Source organism: Chaetodon auriga, chromosome 15 (assembly GCF_051107435.1).
Source record: "Chaetodon auriga isolate fChaAug3 chromosome 15, fChaAug3.hap1, whole genome shotgun sequence".
Classification (NCBI taxonomy): domain Eukaryota; kingdom Metazoa; phylum Chordata; class Actinopteri; order Chaetodontiformes; family Chaetodontidae; genus Chaetodon; species Chaetodon auriga.
The window spans coordinates 17,671,422-17,686,335 of NC_135088.1; the positions used below are offsets into that span (position 1 = coordinate 17,671,422).

General features: G+C 42.1%; 1 protein-coding gene across 1 annotated transcript; it reads right to left on the reverse strand.

Annotated features, from left to right (window-relative positions):
• Positions 1–2,451: 2,451 nt before the first annotated feature.
• mpp1 (MAGUK p55 scaffold protein 1) lies at positions 2,452–11,614 on the reverse strand. The gene is made up of 12 exons (XM_076750837.1): positions 11,274–11,614; positions 7,175–7,303; positions 6,987–7,065; positions 6,585–6,670; positions 6,410–6,478; positions 4,782–4,978; positions 4,525–4,628; positions 4,362–4,442; positions 4,131–4,211; positions 3,828–4,030; positions 3,322–3,396; positions 2,452–3,237 (listed from the first exon to the last, which is right to left on the reverse strand). Exons 1-12 carry the CDS (start codon positions 11,394–11,396, stop codon positions 3,061–3,063), a joined length of 1,404 nt encoding a protein of 467 aa, XP_076606952.1. The 5' UTR covers positions 11,397–11,614; the 3' UTR covers positions 2,452–3,060.
• Positions 11,615–14,914: the final 3,300 nt, after the last annotated feature.

The following is a 14,914-nucleotide window of genomic DNA, read 5'->3' on the forward strand; positions in this document are numbered from 1 at the left end:
ATTAATGTGAGTCTGTTCAGGCTCATGTCCTCCAGCCTGGCCCTCTGGGCCCCGGAGACCCTTCCTATTGACTTCTAGCTTCCCAAATTCAGTAAAACAAAATCTATGAGCCATTTCAAAGTAACCAATGGCTTGGATTGAACATTTTGGTTCTAATTAGATGATTCATGGTCAGGTTTTTTTTTTTTTTTTTTTTTTTTTTAACCAAATAAAGCAGAATTTTCAAAATGATGCTAAGTGTATGATGGCCCATAACAGCATCTTTTCAGCTAAGCCAATAAAGAAATGCATGCAATGCTACTTAATGTATTTTTCTTTGTTAGTGTGAATTTAATTTTCATTCAACTCTTTAGTGGCCTTTCTCATAGTCTTGAATCTGCTATCTTCACAGACGATGCCAGTGAGTAAAGATTTGTTGATTCATTGTACCATGAATCTAAAAAGAGAAGAAACTTCTGCCACAGGATCTCATCAATAATCTGTACATCAGTAGGCCTCAGTAGGTTTTATCTTTGTTCCCATTTCATGTGAAAAAGCTTCACCAACATGTGTAACAGGAATAAATGAGTGTGCATAAAAATGCCCATTGTTTAGAAAGGCTTTTGAACGCATCAGTGCAGTGTCTCTCATAAGAAACGCTGCATTATAGTCACGCTGATGTTGGGAGACATTCTTTGCTGTGTATATTGATTTTCTACATCCAAGTGTTTAATACTGTGCAGGTAACTAACGCTGGAGGAACCTCTAGTGGGGATGAATCCAATCACTCAAACGTCCAGTCATATATTGAACCTACTCAACTCAACTTGACCTCACTTGACACATCAATTGGCTTTCTCAGCATTATTAGTCTCAAAGGTGCAAGTAAATTAGACCGGCTGAAATCTCATGTGAGTTTGTAAATCCACTCTCAGTCCCACCGCTGAACTCTTGCTTGACCAAATAGATTCTACACGTTTTCTAGAAGAGCTTCCTCTCTTTTGTAATGTTTTATTGTCAGCATGTGTCCATATGAGTTTAACTCAACAAAATACATACCTGACACCCTGTCTATTTAAAATAATAATAATAATAATAATAATAATAATAATAATAATAAGAAGAAGAAGAAGTAGAAGAAGAAGCAGAAGTAGAAGAATACATTTTCTTCATACAGTAACGTGCAAAACAACATTACAAGCTGCTTCACATGCTGCTCAAATCAAGAAACACTCAAAGAAGAATGTGATGAGGATATAACCCATATAATTACATCTGTTCACTGCAGTTTTTTCCACAGATGCTGCAGGGTGAATCATTTTGCCACAGAGGTGACAAATTGTCATCTGAACACTGTTTGAACAAGCCTTGTATATAATGTGTGGTTCCATGCATGATGGAGGTCCATCCTTGTAGCAGGGTGGTGTTGACTTGCCACATGGTGGTGCAATAGGACAGCTTTGGGGGGTCGCTGCCCCCACTAATGGCTGTGGCCTCTATATGTTGAAGAATGTACAGCTGGCACGCTGGTCAGTAATCATCCCTGAGCTATATTGTGTTTAGCTGCTCTCTGCAGAGCCCTAACCTGCTAATAACAATCAAAGTTAAAGATTTGGGAAGAATGATCACAATCATCACAGATCTGTCAGAGGTTTTCATGTATCGTCATTCTGTGATGTTTTCACTTCCATTACTCACTGTGCCCTGTTGAATTCTGCTACTCAACTCATTTTGATATATTCTATTCAAAAAAGGTGGTTTCAATATTGCAAATTGTTACTAATTAAATCATTGCAGATTTACATATTTGTGCACTTGCCATTAGGAATTAACAGAACACAAAACACCATTTTTCACTTGATAAATTCTGATTTCATTAAGTACATAATCCTGACAATGCCAGCTGGAAACTGTGCAAAGCCGTTCTGGATCGAAGCTGTGAACAAATTCATTGTCATGTAGAACCTGCAACTATTTCTCCCACACTGTGGATGAGGGAAGAATTGTAATGGGGAGATACAGGTACACTACTTGTATTGTGCAGCTCAAACCTGCCAGTCTTGATCTATAATTGATCAAAGCCTTGAGCCATGACTTCTTCAAAAAAACAGAGGCAATTCTTCTGCTCCATAGTCCAAGTCAAAAATGATAGTAGAGAGATTTGAAGTGTGGCATATTCTGCTCAGACATGAAGAAACACATAGACAACAAACGCAAAATAAAGTCTAGTCTGGACAAATTAGCAAAACATCACCCCAAACCATAAAAGAGTATAAATATTGACCTTTATATTTCAATTAAGCCTTGTGGATTTGCTCTTTCTTCACATTGCCATGTGTGTTCCTGTCTTGTGTGGATCTAGTGGAAGGAATTCTTGTGCGCTTAGAGATTTCCTGCTGACATAAAACTGCCAGTTTTCCTCGAGGGCTCTGGAGAATTAGGTTTCCACATGAAACACAGCCAAAGACGCGGTTGCAACAGAGCTGGGAAATTTATTTTTTGTTTAAAAGTGCCTTTACAGTACCCCATGAGGTATACAGTTTTGATGAGATGAGACGTGAGGTTGTCAATGACTGACCAAAAGGTTTTGTGAACAAGACATTATCGTTGTATGGAGCGACACTCACTGTACGAACAATCACTTTCATGGCACAGTCTAGTGAGAGCAGAAAAAAAAGAACAATGAGTCCAGAAATGATGCTTAACATGAGAAAATCCCCTCATTTAAAAGTTTGGATTTCATTCACAGTTGTGGTCCTATTTTGCATTTGCTCACGTTCCAACAATCACAAAAGGTGTGCGGCACCAAAACTATCCGTTAGCCCCTCAAGAGCCTCAAGCACAAATGTCTAAACAACCAAATAAAACAGCCCTGGTGAGGTTGTCGACTTTCTGAAATAAACCTTTCTACATATTGCTTATTTTTTGAATGCGCTTGTGCAAAAAAATCTCAGTGACAACTAACATGAACCAAAAGTAAACCCATACACACCTGGGATGTCACTAACTGGTTTTGTGTAAGGAGTGATATTGCACTGCTTTTCAACAAACAAAGGGTATTATACTGGTGCCAGACATCTGTCAGTACACCCATGATACAGGCACCCACTGTGGGGTGGAGGTGGCGCGCTCCATGGCCTCCTCCACGCCTTTCACGCTTTCATCCACGTCGTTGTTGACAAGAACCACATCAAAGAAGTGTCTATATGTGGTCAAAATGGCGTCCGACTCTTTCTGGATCATCTGCAGGTTTTCCGTCTAGGAAACAAGACAGAGGAGATTAGCAAGTGCTGGTGATGGAGTTTCAAAGTACTCGAGTGGGTTCAGATAAAGATGTCGCACCTGGGCGGCTGTGGTGGTCGGAGCGATGAACACCACGAGAGGCGCAAAGTCAGCAGTCCGCAAGAGCTTCAGGGTCTGTAGGTGCAAGATCAGTGGGATCAGTAGCAGCTCAATGGAGGTGAATCCGCCTTTTATATCGCCAAAGACAGTTTACCATACCTACATATATTCATTTATGAATTTATATTGTGTAATTACACATTTGTTTTTAATGGAACAAATGAGGTTATATTTCAAATGTTCCTGTGAACCTGCAAACAGCAACAGCTATGGAAAAAGTGGTTAGAAATGATGAAGTAATTATTTAGAAGAGCAAAAAAGGTTAGGCTAAAGATGCGGAGAGTTAAACACACTCAGCATCTGAGCTTACTTTCCTGCCTTTGAATGATCAGTCACACCATTGTTAATACTTTGCACCTGCTCAAAGAGGCATAAAAGGCAACCCTTTGACTATATGTGAGTCCAAAATTGCACGTTACGTCTCCGATCAACTTGTGAATGCTAACCTGTGGCTCTACGTCCAGCACAGCGATTTTGCCCTGCTCGTGGATCTTCTGGATGGTCTCGATTTTGGTACCGAACATATTTCCCTGGAAGCTGCCGTACTCCAGTAGCTCATTTCCAGAGATGCACTTGGTCATGGCTTCATTGGAGATGAAATAGTATTCCTGTCCGTTCTCCTCATCCTTACGTTGGGGTCTGGTGGTGTCTGTGTAGAAGGTCAGAGACTTAACCAAAGCACAACTGGTGTGAAATGTTGACTGTTCTCTTGAAAGTGGGAAAAAAAAAAAGTCTACAGGTCTACTTACGTGGTGCCGGATAGGAAAACTTCTCAGGGTATTTAGTCAATAGGGCATTTTTGATATGGCTCCGTCCTACACCAGGTGCACCTGCAGACATTTTCATCAAACATTAACTTTGGACACTTAAAATACACTTTGAGATGTATTCTGATCAATATGGATGATCAGAAATGTCTTGTTACACCTTTAAGAATTTGAGACAGCAAGTAAATAACATATCCGAGCTGGGACGCTTACCAATAAGCACCAGTGTTTTCCTTGTAAAAGCTGGGAGCTGAACAACCTCCTCATAAGAAATCACATCCAGCTGGTCAAAAACTGCAAAAGAAGGCATTCTGTTTGAGACAAACAGTCAAAATGAGAAAACTTCTAGGAAACGTGAATCCAGTGCTGCACTCACTCGAGCTGTGCTTGGCCAGATATTTGTCTTTGCACTTCTTTTTCTTTCCGAACGGGCTGCAGGACTGACTGCCCTCTCTGGCCTTGCTTTTACTCGCCACCCTCCTGCGGGAAAAAAAGAGATTTAGGTCAAGCTGGGAACATTTGAGCTCTAGGTCTCTGCTGATGTAGCACATTATGTCAGTCTTTGGCATGTCATGGGAAACGTGACTTCACACTGCGGGATTCATCATCAGACAGGACGACAGAGCGGTTTACCATTCCTGGAGCTCTGGGGAGGGTATGAGTCCGGCGAAGTCAGCGACACTGCTCTCCACTCGGCCTTGCCACCAGTTCGGGTCCTGCTTGTTGATGATCTGAATGATGTCAGCAGTTTGAAACTTCAGGCCGGCCTCTTTGCATGGGATGAGGTCATCCTTGGTGGGATCATAGTCAAACTGGGCCCTCATGTACATCTGTAGATTAAGAGAAGATATGGTGTTTCTGCTTTTTAGAGAAAACGAGCTTGTAAACATTTGCAGCGTCTATTTGGTGTTTGTGACGGGACTTTACTGATAGCCTGCGGCCCTTACCAATGTGTTCAATAATCTCCTACCACCTATGTTAGCTGTGAAAACAGTCTCTGGCAAATGTGCGTTCAGTGTTTAATGTTTAAAAAGTATCTCTCAGCTAACCTTCAGACATTTTCTCACCAATAAATAATCATAGTAGGACACATTTGGATTCTGCAAATGTTAATTGGGAAAATTTACCCTTTGACAGAATTTACAAGTTCATGATATGATCTTGGACAGCTCAATTCACATTGTGAAAATGAACAATTTTCTGCAGGCATGAGATCGAATTTATCAAATCATCAGTTTTCTTCCTGTAGAAAACATATAGAAGAGCAAACAGAAGCTGAAGTTCAACCCAAAAGAGGTTCAGTACATGAATGTCTGGATGTTTGGTGCCCTTTTAAGGTCCAACTGAGCATTCGTTCATACTCCAGATTAGATAACTAACTCTTCTTGGGATTTGTTATTTTATTTATGAGCGGGATCAGTTTATGTTCAGTCATTATCTAAACTGTCAAAGGTCACAGCATGAACACGTGTAAGTTCTCCACAGGGTAAATTCTGACTATTGTTAGTAGAGTTCAAGAACATCTGTAGCTTCCCCAAGTTACTCCAGCAGCAGCTGCACACAGACAGAGTGAATACACCCAGTGTGTACTACGAGGCCAAACTGGAGTGGTCCGGGTCACCAAAAATGATGTTCTTTGAGCGTTAAGCATGAAGAGTGAATTAACTAAGCCTACATATTAATGGACTACAAGCTTTTGAGTAGACTGCCATCGCTGACCACAGCAAAGATATAAAGATAAGAGCAACATCAATGACGACAAGGTGTGTTTTTTTTAAGTCATAAGCAGCCGCTGACAAGCCAGAAGCCATTTTTATGCCACAGGAGGCACATGAATGGCTGCCGGAGAAAACGTGGTGCGCTGTGGCCAGTAGATGGCAGAATGAAACACACTACCACAGTGTTTCAAGTCCAACTAGCAAAAACTAATGCGAGTGACGTTCGTTAGATTTAAGCTCATTTTATAGTCACCTGGGTTGTTCACTGACTAACAGAAGATTCACCTAATAAAGAACAAAATCCTTTCGAGAAGTAAGTTGTAGAGGGGAAAAACGGAAAGAAATGCAGTCAAACCCATATTTGTAGATTATATCACAAGACGTTACCACTGATCGGAGCGAAAGGCTAATTTCTCTGTTTAATCATGCAAATTTAGAGGAGTTCAGAGAGGACCAATGTGAAACACAAAATTCACTCAGAACAAAAGTACAAGGCACCACCAGAGCGAAGCTAAGCGCACACTCTGCTGCTCATCGCATTACCTCACAGGCTTGGGATCGACTCTGCAGGTTGGGAATGATCTTCATTGTGACGATTCCGTTGGTTTCTTTCTGTATGTGAAGATGCCGCAGTTTTATTTCGTGGTACAATGCAATAATTACATAAAGATATTCATCGACTTTAGTGTCAAACCTGAGCGAGAAGCCATCAACTTACCAGGATCTTTTGTAGCTGATCCACACTTTGGTTCGTCACACTTTTTCCATTGATTTCTGCTATTTCATCCCCTTCATGTAAGGACCCTGGAGAGAAGAAGACACCAGGAGACGTGTAGTAACATAAATGTGCTGTTCTGTGCTCCAGCTCACTTTCTGTATCACAGTTATTGTGGTCCTACCATGTGCTAGCACCTACTGAGCTAATACTTATTCTCATGAGAGGTAACCTAAAGACGAAACAAGACATGCAAAACAGCCATGTATCAAAATAACAACTGCAGTAAAAATAGTCCAAAATAGGCACTGATGAAGACAGAGCTCCTCCAGTACGCACAGATGCTAACGATAAGACGCACACTCCCCATTAACACTCAAGTAAAATCAATGTGTGATTCATTACCTTGTCTGTGGATCATGCCCCCGTGCAATATTCTGGCCACAGTGCACCTTTGCTTGTCGTTCAGCTTCAGAGTGACCCCCTTCAGACAAAGACCACAACCAATGAGGGGGAATCAGGAACACAAATGTAAGAATATTAAGTGTGTGTGTGTGTGTGTGTGTGTGTGTGTATAGAGGCAGATGATATACCATTGGCTCTGAGGGATTCTTTTCAAATGCTACTTCTTTCATCTTGGTCAGTTCTGCACCATTCATGTGTCCAGCACTACCATTGGTGTAAACCTCAGCTCCTTTACTGTCATTGGTTTGCATAGCCGCCTGTTTAAAGGGGGAAAAAAAAAAAAGTTAGATCTCACACAAAATGAACTCAGCTTTGCTCAAAATGAAGGTTAAACCTTCGTCTATGCACAGAATCGAAGTCCCTGTTCTTCCAGTCAGCCTGTCGGGACAGATCACATCACAGTCGCAGTGCTCTTTCCAATACCTGCAGTGAAAAGCTTTTTGCTAATGTGTGCCAACAGCTACGTTTCATTTGCAGTTTCAACATATGTTCAAGGTTGAAAATTAACCCAGTGTTATAACACCTCATTAACCACGTCCAGTGATCTGGTCTGCCAGGTTCATGTGGTCATGGATACCAGCAGTCTCATCAGGTGATCACGTCAAAGAATAACATTAATAAAAGGAAGACGAGTGTGCAAAGAACAGACAAAAGGCTGGTTTTGTGGATTCATTCTGTGCTTTTACGCTTAAATGAGCCCAAATGGTCCAAAAGAAGGACATCCCTGTCCTCCAGGCTACTTCCATAGTGTCAACAAAGATGATCTCTGGTCCAGATCACCGGCAGAGACAGATCCGTGTATCTTTACAGCCATAGAGGGAAAGAGCACCTCTGACAAAAACATCACTGTGATTGAGAAATCACATTAAATGTAATAGGAGCATGATGCCCCGTAATTATTCCCTCTGGAGTAAACTGGCATTCAGCGGAACGCACTCGTGTGTCATTTAGAACAATGACGCACAATATCAAACGGCTCAGATATTGGTCACTAAACACATTTAGCTGCGTCAGCACTGACTTTCTGCATGAAAATGACACATCAGCACTGCTTCAGCAAAAAAAAAAAAAAAAATATTATCTATCTTCCAGCATCAGCACTACAATAAACCAATAAATAGAATTATTGCCGCTCCCACCTCCTCGCCTATAACCTCTGCCTTAAAATGCGGCGCAGAGCAGCAGCTCGGTGTGTAACGCATGCAGGAATTTAGACTGTGTTTTTATTCATTACAAATATGTGTTCTCTGAAAGATGACTTTCCTGAACACATGCATGTCTGTGTTCACATTATTTGGACTCGTGTCTTCTCTGGAAAACTTAAGAATCTTTTAAATAAATACATAAAATAAGATTACTTCTTCCCTGCTGTGGTACGGACTCTCAGAGAGTCTACAGAGAACTGAATGTACGATTAATGAAAGTCAAGCAGTTGTTTTTCTGTGCAACATGATCATTATTTACCAGCCTTGTGAAGTAATATAGCATGCCAGGAATGTACAGTACCAGGAGGGGAGTATCTGGACAGCGTCCCGTGGTGAATAGATGAAATTACATCTTCTGAGGAAAGGAAGCTGAACAGCAATTTTGCTGCAGATAAGAATCACCACAAACACATTTAATCCTGAAACACCAACTCTCTCATTTCTATCCCTGAAAACCAAGCAAAGGTGTTGCACTTATTATTTCTATTCCTAGAGCAAAACATTTCCATCTGGAGCTGCTCCAAGGACAGCAGGAAATGAATTTTGTGTTTGTGATCTTATGATTAGTGTAAATAAACTTGATGAAAGTGCCAGAAAAAGTACAAGCTGGACGGTCGCATCATGACATTTACTGGTTTTCCCAGTTTAGAAGGTCCATACTCACAGATGCCGGGTCTTTTTCCTCAGCGCTCTGAGCAAAAGGCTTGATTTCCTCTCAACAAAGTCCTCAAAGGTTCAATCTAAAGGCCAGACATTATCACTGTGAACAGCTGAAGCTATCTGAAGCAGACTGGCAGATTTCTCTCGTGCAGCAGGTAACAGAGGAAGTGTCCCACTAAATGTTAAAATGATTAGGATTGGCGCTACAAGGCGTTTTTAATTAACGTGTCTCATCATCAGCTCATATCACTCACTACAGTGGAAGGAGATAAGCCCATGATTAAAAGGTATTCATGGGGTTTATCACAATGTGGTTCAATCACCGCTAACAGTCAACACATGTAACTCTAACTGAGGTCAGGAAGTCCTTTCAAACACTTGAATGCCAGTTGTGGGTGTGGAGAAGCAACAGGATAAGCAAAGAGCTGGGTGGAAGGCATTCAGGGAAGAAGAGAGCACTTCCTGCTCTGGACATCTGCTCATCTCATCTGAAGATGAGGTTTGGCCGTTTTTACAATCACAGTGTGATATGAGCATCTCTTGATAAGATAATACAAATCCATGGCCATTGTTCTGGCTGCTTTTCTTCATATGCTGCAGCACTGTGGTCTAACAGCACTGATTAGATTGTAATACAATCTGCCTCCTCATTTGCTCTTTCTCTTGCGATGATTTGCCTTTCAATCAAGCCATATTAATTATTAATGCTTTCCCCCTGTTGGATTTAGGGCGGATCTCCCGGCAACAGGCAAAGAAGTATTGATTTCTTGGAGGAACACGGTCGGAGATCAATATTTGACCCAGATGAAACTCCATCTTTTGAAAAGAAACAAACAGCGTAGGTAACAAGCCCATCGGACAAACTCCCGACCACAGCTACAGCCTCTTTGAACGCAGACTGGCAAAATCCGGATAGATTAGACGTGCTGTTGAAAAGCAGCCCTGAAATAAGACGTTCAGGCCTCCATCTCAAGCCAGCTCTCCTCTGATTTGCCTGAACTTGTCTGGGTCTTAACATATGAACTTTCACTTCAAGCCCCAGCAAGTGTGGCCAACATAACAAGTAGTGTACATGTCCTTGAGTTGACACACGTGACGGACTGTGTACGCAGAGCTGCTGGACAGTAAGTCTTCAGTATTTGGAGGAGTCTCTCCAGAGAGGCATAGCATGCGCAGAGCTGAAAAGGCCTACTGCCTTTAGTCATTACCAGACTCAAGATAAAGGATTCATAAGATACAGTAAACCAGCCAGATGTCATGTAAAATACACTGATACACCACAGCATGCTCAACATAACACACGGCAGTGAGCACAGTGAGATAACAGACCACGTGACCTCACTTAAAGACAATGATTTCACAAATCAGCGTCGAGCAGAGGGACACACTGGCAAGACTGTAGCTCAAGGCTATTGAACGGCAAACTGCTGATGTCAGGAAAGGAGTTTCCTCCCTTCACCATTTCCCTCAGTAGCTCAGTGCTGACTTCTCAATTTCACAGAAGAAGTTTAGCACAGAGAGCTCCCTCGGTCTTACAGGCTGCCAAACCGAGGCCTGGAGGTCGTGGGGGATTTAAGTGGCAAGTGTTTTTAACCGCTGTGGTCGTACAGCTTAGAGGCGAGGTCGGTGGTTTCACGACAAAATCTGGAGCTGATGTGAAGTTTGTGCCTGTAACAACAGTCTGGTACAGTGTGATGTGGTAAACAGGCTGCCTGCTCTCAGCTGACTGTTGACACTACTTCTCCTGCAGTAGCTGCAGGCAGTATTACACAGCGCTGCTAAACACTGGACTAAGGGTGACTTACCCCCCATATATATGTCTTCTTTTATATTGCATAACACTGCCCAAGAAAACAGGCCTATTGCTGTTACTTTAACGACTTTACATGTTAACATGACTACAATGGGATCAATGCAATGCCATGTTATGGCTCTATATCACTGTCTTCCAGGCTCATTGTCTCATGATCACAGCTGGAAATATAGAAAGTCCGACATGTGATCACACACCCTTCCTCCCTAGTTTGTCAAATGATAACCCATGTGTAGTTTTTGAGGGAAAGCAGAAGTGAAATTGCCAATGCAATGTCTGCTGGCCCCCAACTCAGGCTGACTGAGCAGTGCAGTGGTTGCTGACACAGACCAGCTGATTTGAGAAGACCTACATGTTTAGCTCTTTGTTTAAGAGATCAACACATCCAGTTGCTGTAAGTTAGATTATGAAAACGCAGCTACGTCTATTTTTAGAGATCTGCTCGAGAAACAAACGGTCATGTGTCTCATCTCTGTTTCCCGGAAGCGAACATATAGTACACCAAAATATGGGGGCAAAAAAAAAAAAAAGGGAAAAACGACACCTTACCTTTTCAGACTTTGGTTTGTTTTGAAGGAGCTGCTCGAGGTACAGATCGGAGAGGGCTGTCCGGACGCTGTTGACAGACTCCAGTATGACGGCCGGTTCGTTTTTATTGGATTTTAACGTCATCTTTCCCTGTTAGCTAGAAAAAAAAATTACCCGTGAACCCGACGTGCCCCCGCTCAAGGTCCGCAAGAGGCTGGCCACGAAATATTGCGAGAGAGGAAACAGCTGATAAGGAGGGCTGACGGTGTGATAAGTGCCTCTCCGAGATAAAAGTCCAAGGTTTCGATCAGCAGCAGGTGAGGTACATGAGAGATCTGCTGCGGGGACACCGCTGACAAAGCAAGTAAACATGTAACTGCTGCTCAGAGGGGCAGGCTCATGCTGCGTTCAGGTGCCCCCTGGAAGCTCCCAAATATCAGTGCTCAAAGTTGTTTATGTTAGCATGCGCTGAACTGTTTCTACGCGGAAGTTAAAGCACAATGGACCGTGTAACCGACGTGTTTTTGCCCTTTAGATGGTCTGTTTCGTATAGTTAGGGCTACATATATTGGCTAGCCATATTATTGTGCTTATGTTATAGCCTAGCATATGTTTTTATGTTCACTCGTGCTTCTTGCATGCCTATTGACTACTTTGTCATAAAGTAATTGAGCCTCTTGTAGAAACCTTGGAACCAAATACATACATTGCTCTTTGGTTGCCTTGTTCTGTCATTTACTGTTTTATTTTCTCATTGTTTTGTTGTGTATCTGTGGCACAATCTCCTCTCATTTTGATTTCACAATCTGCCGCACTTAACTCTTCACGTCTCATTTGAAAGCTCTTCGAGTACACACAAAGCAAATACTAAGAATTTCCTGACAGTACCTGAATGTAGCATTACCGCAGCTTTCTCAGCTGGGCTGCACTAACCGGCTACAGGGAAGCGAAATAACGGGAGTCCTACTGACGGTGCACACAGCACATCACTTGCAAACACGTCCACAAGAGAACAGCGCGCTAAACGGCAGATTGTCAGGATGCAGCATTGCAGTCAACCACGGGGTCATATACCTGGGGCTTTTACAAGGGCCAACGCTCCCAGATCTCACTATATGGTCTTCACTTCCTGTACATCCTAATGTGCACAGCTTCAACATCAAAAAGCATGCATACGTTATTTTGACAACAAGCCCACAGGGGTGTTAGTATATGGATACATATTTAGGCTACATATAAAAAATATATATTTATTTTCCCTAATGGTTCCAGTCCTTTTCCACACAGCCTGCACTTCAGGCTCCTGAAACAACATACTGTAACGCTGTAAGAGCATATTCATCCTTTGCCACGAGACGGAATGTACATGATATATGCAAAGGTGTATGCAAAACGGCATTTTTTTTCTTTGACTATATGTATAAGTCACTCCCATGTCTGTAACCTCCTTTCTACATGACAACTTCATAAGAAAATCAGAGCTGTGGACTCAGAGTGGTGAAAATAATGACTACAGGATGTTAACATATTCAATCTATTTGGATGCTCTATCATCTTGGGGGGAGGGGGGCTGTGCTGTACAGGCAGCTGAGCCCTGCTGCTCTTCATTGTGACAACAGACTGGTTCTTGGGGGCAAAGGAAAGAAGTTTTTTCAGCCAGGTGATGAGTGTTAGCTCCCTGATAAGCACCAGTGCCCAGAGGGGACTCCAGAGGGAGCCAGCATGCAGGATTGTGTCAGCCATCAACTATCATGGCTCAGCCTGATAATTCTTAGCTTCTCAAGAAAAGAGTTAGTGCTGAAATTAGTTCCAGGAACGAGCGCCTGAGCAGTGGAAGCTGTGGCTACCTGTGATAGTAGGGGTCAAGACCGAACCCGCAGTAGTAAAGGCCTGATTTGATTTTATTAAACTGATGGTCAAATGAACTTAGATTATTACATATTGGCATCCTGGATAACAAAAAGCCAGCAGCCCTTTTTCTTGTCTTAGGAAGCTGGCTCACTTCGCTGATGACTTTGTTTTACAGATCTCAACTGAGTCAATTTCTACTTTTTTTTATGTCCGCAGAAAAGCTGGAGAACGTTTTGATGCCAGATGCATTGCACCCACAGTGAAACACAGTGGAGATTCCATTATGGTATGGGGTTCCACTTGTGGAAACGGCGTGGACAAATTAGTGAAAATCGACAGTATCATGAACAAGACCGTCTACCACAACATCTTAGTGCATCATGGAATCCCTTCTGGACTGAATCTGATTGGGCGTGGGTTCATATACCGACAAGACAATGACCTCAAGCATACTTCAAAGCTGTGCAGAGACTATTTGGAACTCAATAAGAAAAGGGACTGTCAAAAAGTACATAAAAACAATGCCAGCAAGAATGCAAACTGTTATCAAGGCCGAAGGAGGCCATACAAAATATTAAGTTTTTTGGCTATTATGTGTGAAAAAGGACCATTTAGTCGTTTCAGTTTGTTATTTTGCCAAAGAAATAACAACATTTAGTAATAAATATTAATTAATAATAACATTTTTAGTTTTAAACAACTTTTCAAAAGATTTCTAAAATATTTACGTTTTCTCCTTTTTATGACAGGTGAGGCTAATAAATTTGTTAAGCACTGTACATTTCTGCAAACCACGACTCCATGTCAAAACTTCATATTTGTTCTTCAGTTTTATGTTCGACAGTGCTGTGTTTAAGGTCTGGTTATGTTTAGACACACAAACCACTCGATCAGGCTTATGAAAAGATCATGGCTCAACATAGGATGTAATAAACATTCTGTTTTGTATGTGTCCCACCTGACTGAACAGGAAACCCTGCAGTCACCTGTTCACTCACCCGCCTGCAAGTCTGTCACCTATCAGCCTCTCTGCTCCTCTAATCTCACACAGCTTGTGTGTTACCTGCCTGCCCACTTCTCTGTTGCTGACTGACAGCTTGAGTTTACGCCAAGTAAAGACTGGTTAATCCTCTACTGCTCTGTCTGCTCGTAGGTCCCATTGTCTGAGCCCCACAGCACAACTTACACACCCTAAACACCCACTGTACACGTGCTTTCACTTATGCTGACTGATGAGTCCTCCTCACTGGATTGTGTTGGCAGGTGCATATGAACAATATCATATTATAATGACAGCTGTTTCTATTATTTTGTCTACTCCATTTGTATCAGTGAGCGTAGGCGAAACAAACTACAGCCTCTAAAATGAACAGAAAACTGAATCAGCACCTCTTCAGTGCAGCTTCAACATGTCACAGCCTTCATGAAGGGGGGGATTTACTGCAGGAGTGTGGAATAAACTGGCCAATGAGGCCAGTGTCAGGGACGACACATTAAATTTGTCTTCTTCATTGGTATTTAGAGGCGGTTTGCATCCAAAGTGTTCCACTAATGCAACGAGTGGCCTTACTGGATAAATGATGTGATCCAGGAAAACTTGCAACAAAACAGATGTTTCACATCTGTCTCCATCTCATCCTGAACAATCGATGACTGTCGAAAACTCTGCTACAGTCTTTAAAACCCTAGAACACTAACGTCGGGTGATTTTCACCCACACGATTCTTGTCATGTGATTTTCATTGTGTTGCTGCTGTCTGAGTTATTTTTGTGGTTTGGAAATTTCTTGTTAAGAATTACCTGATTTTTCA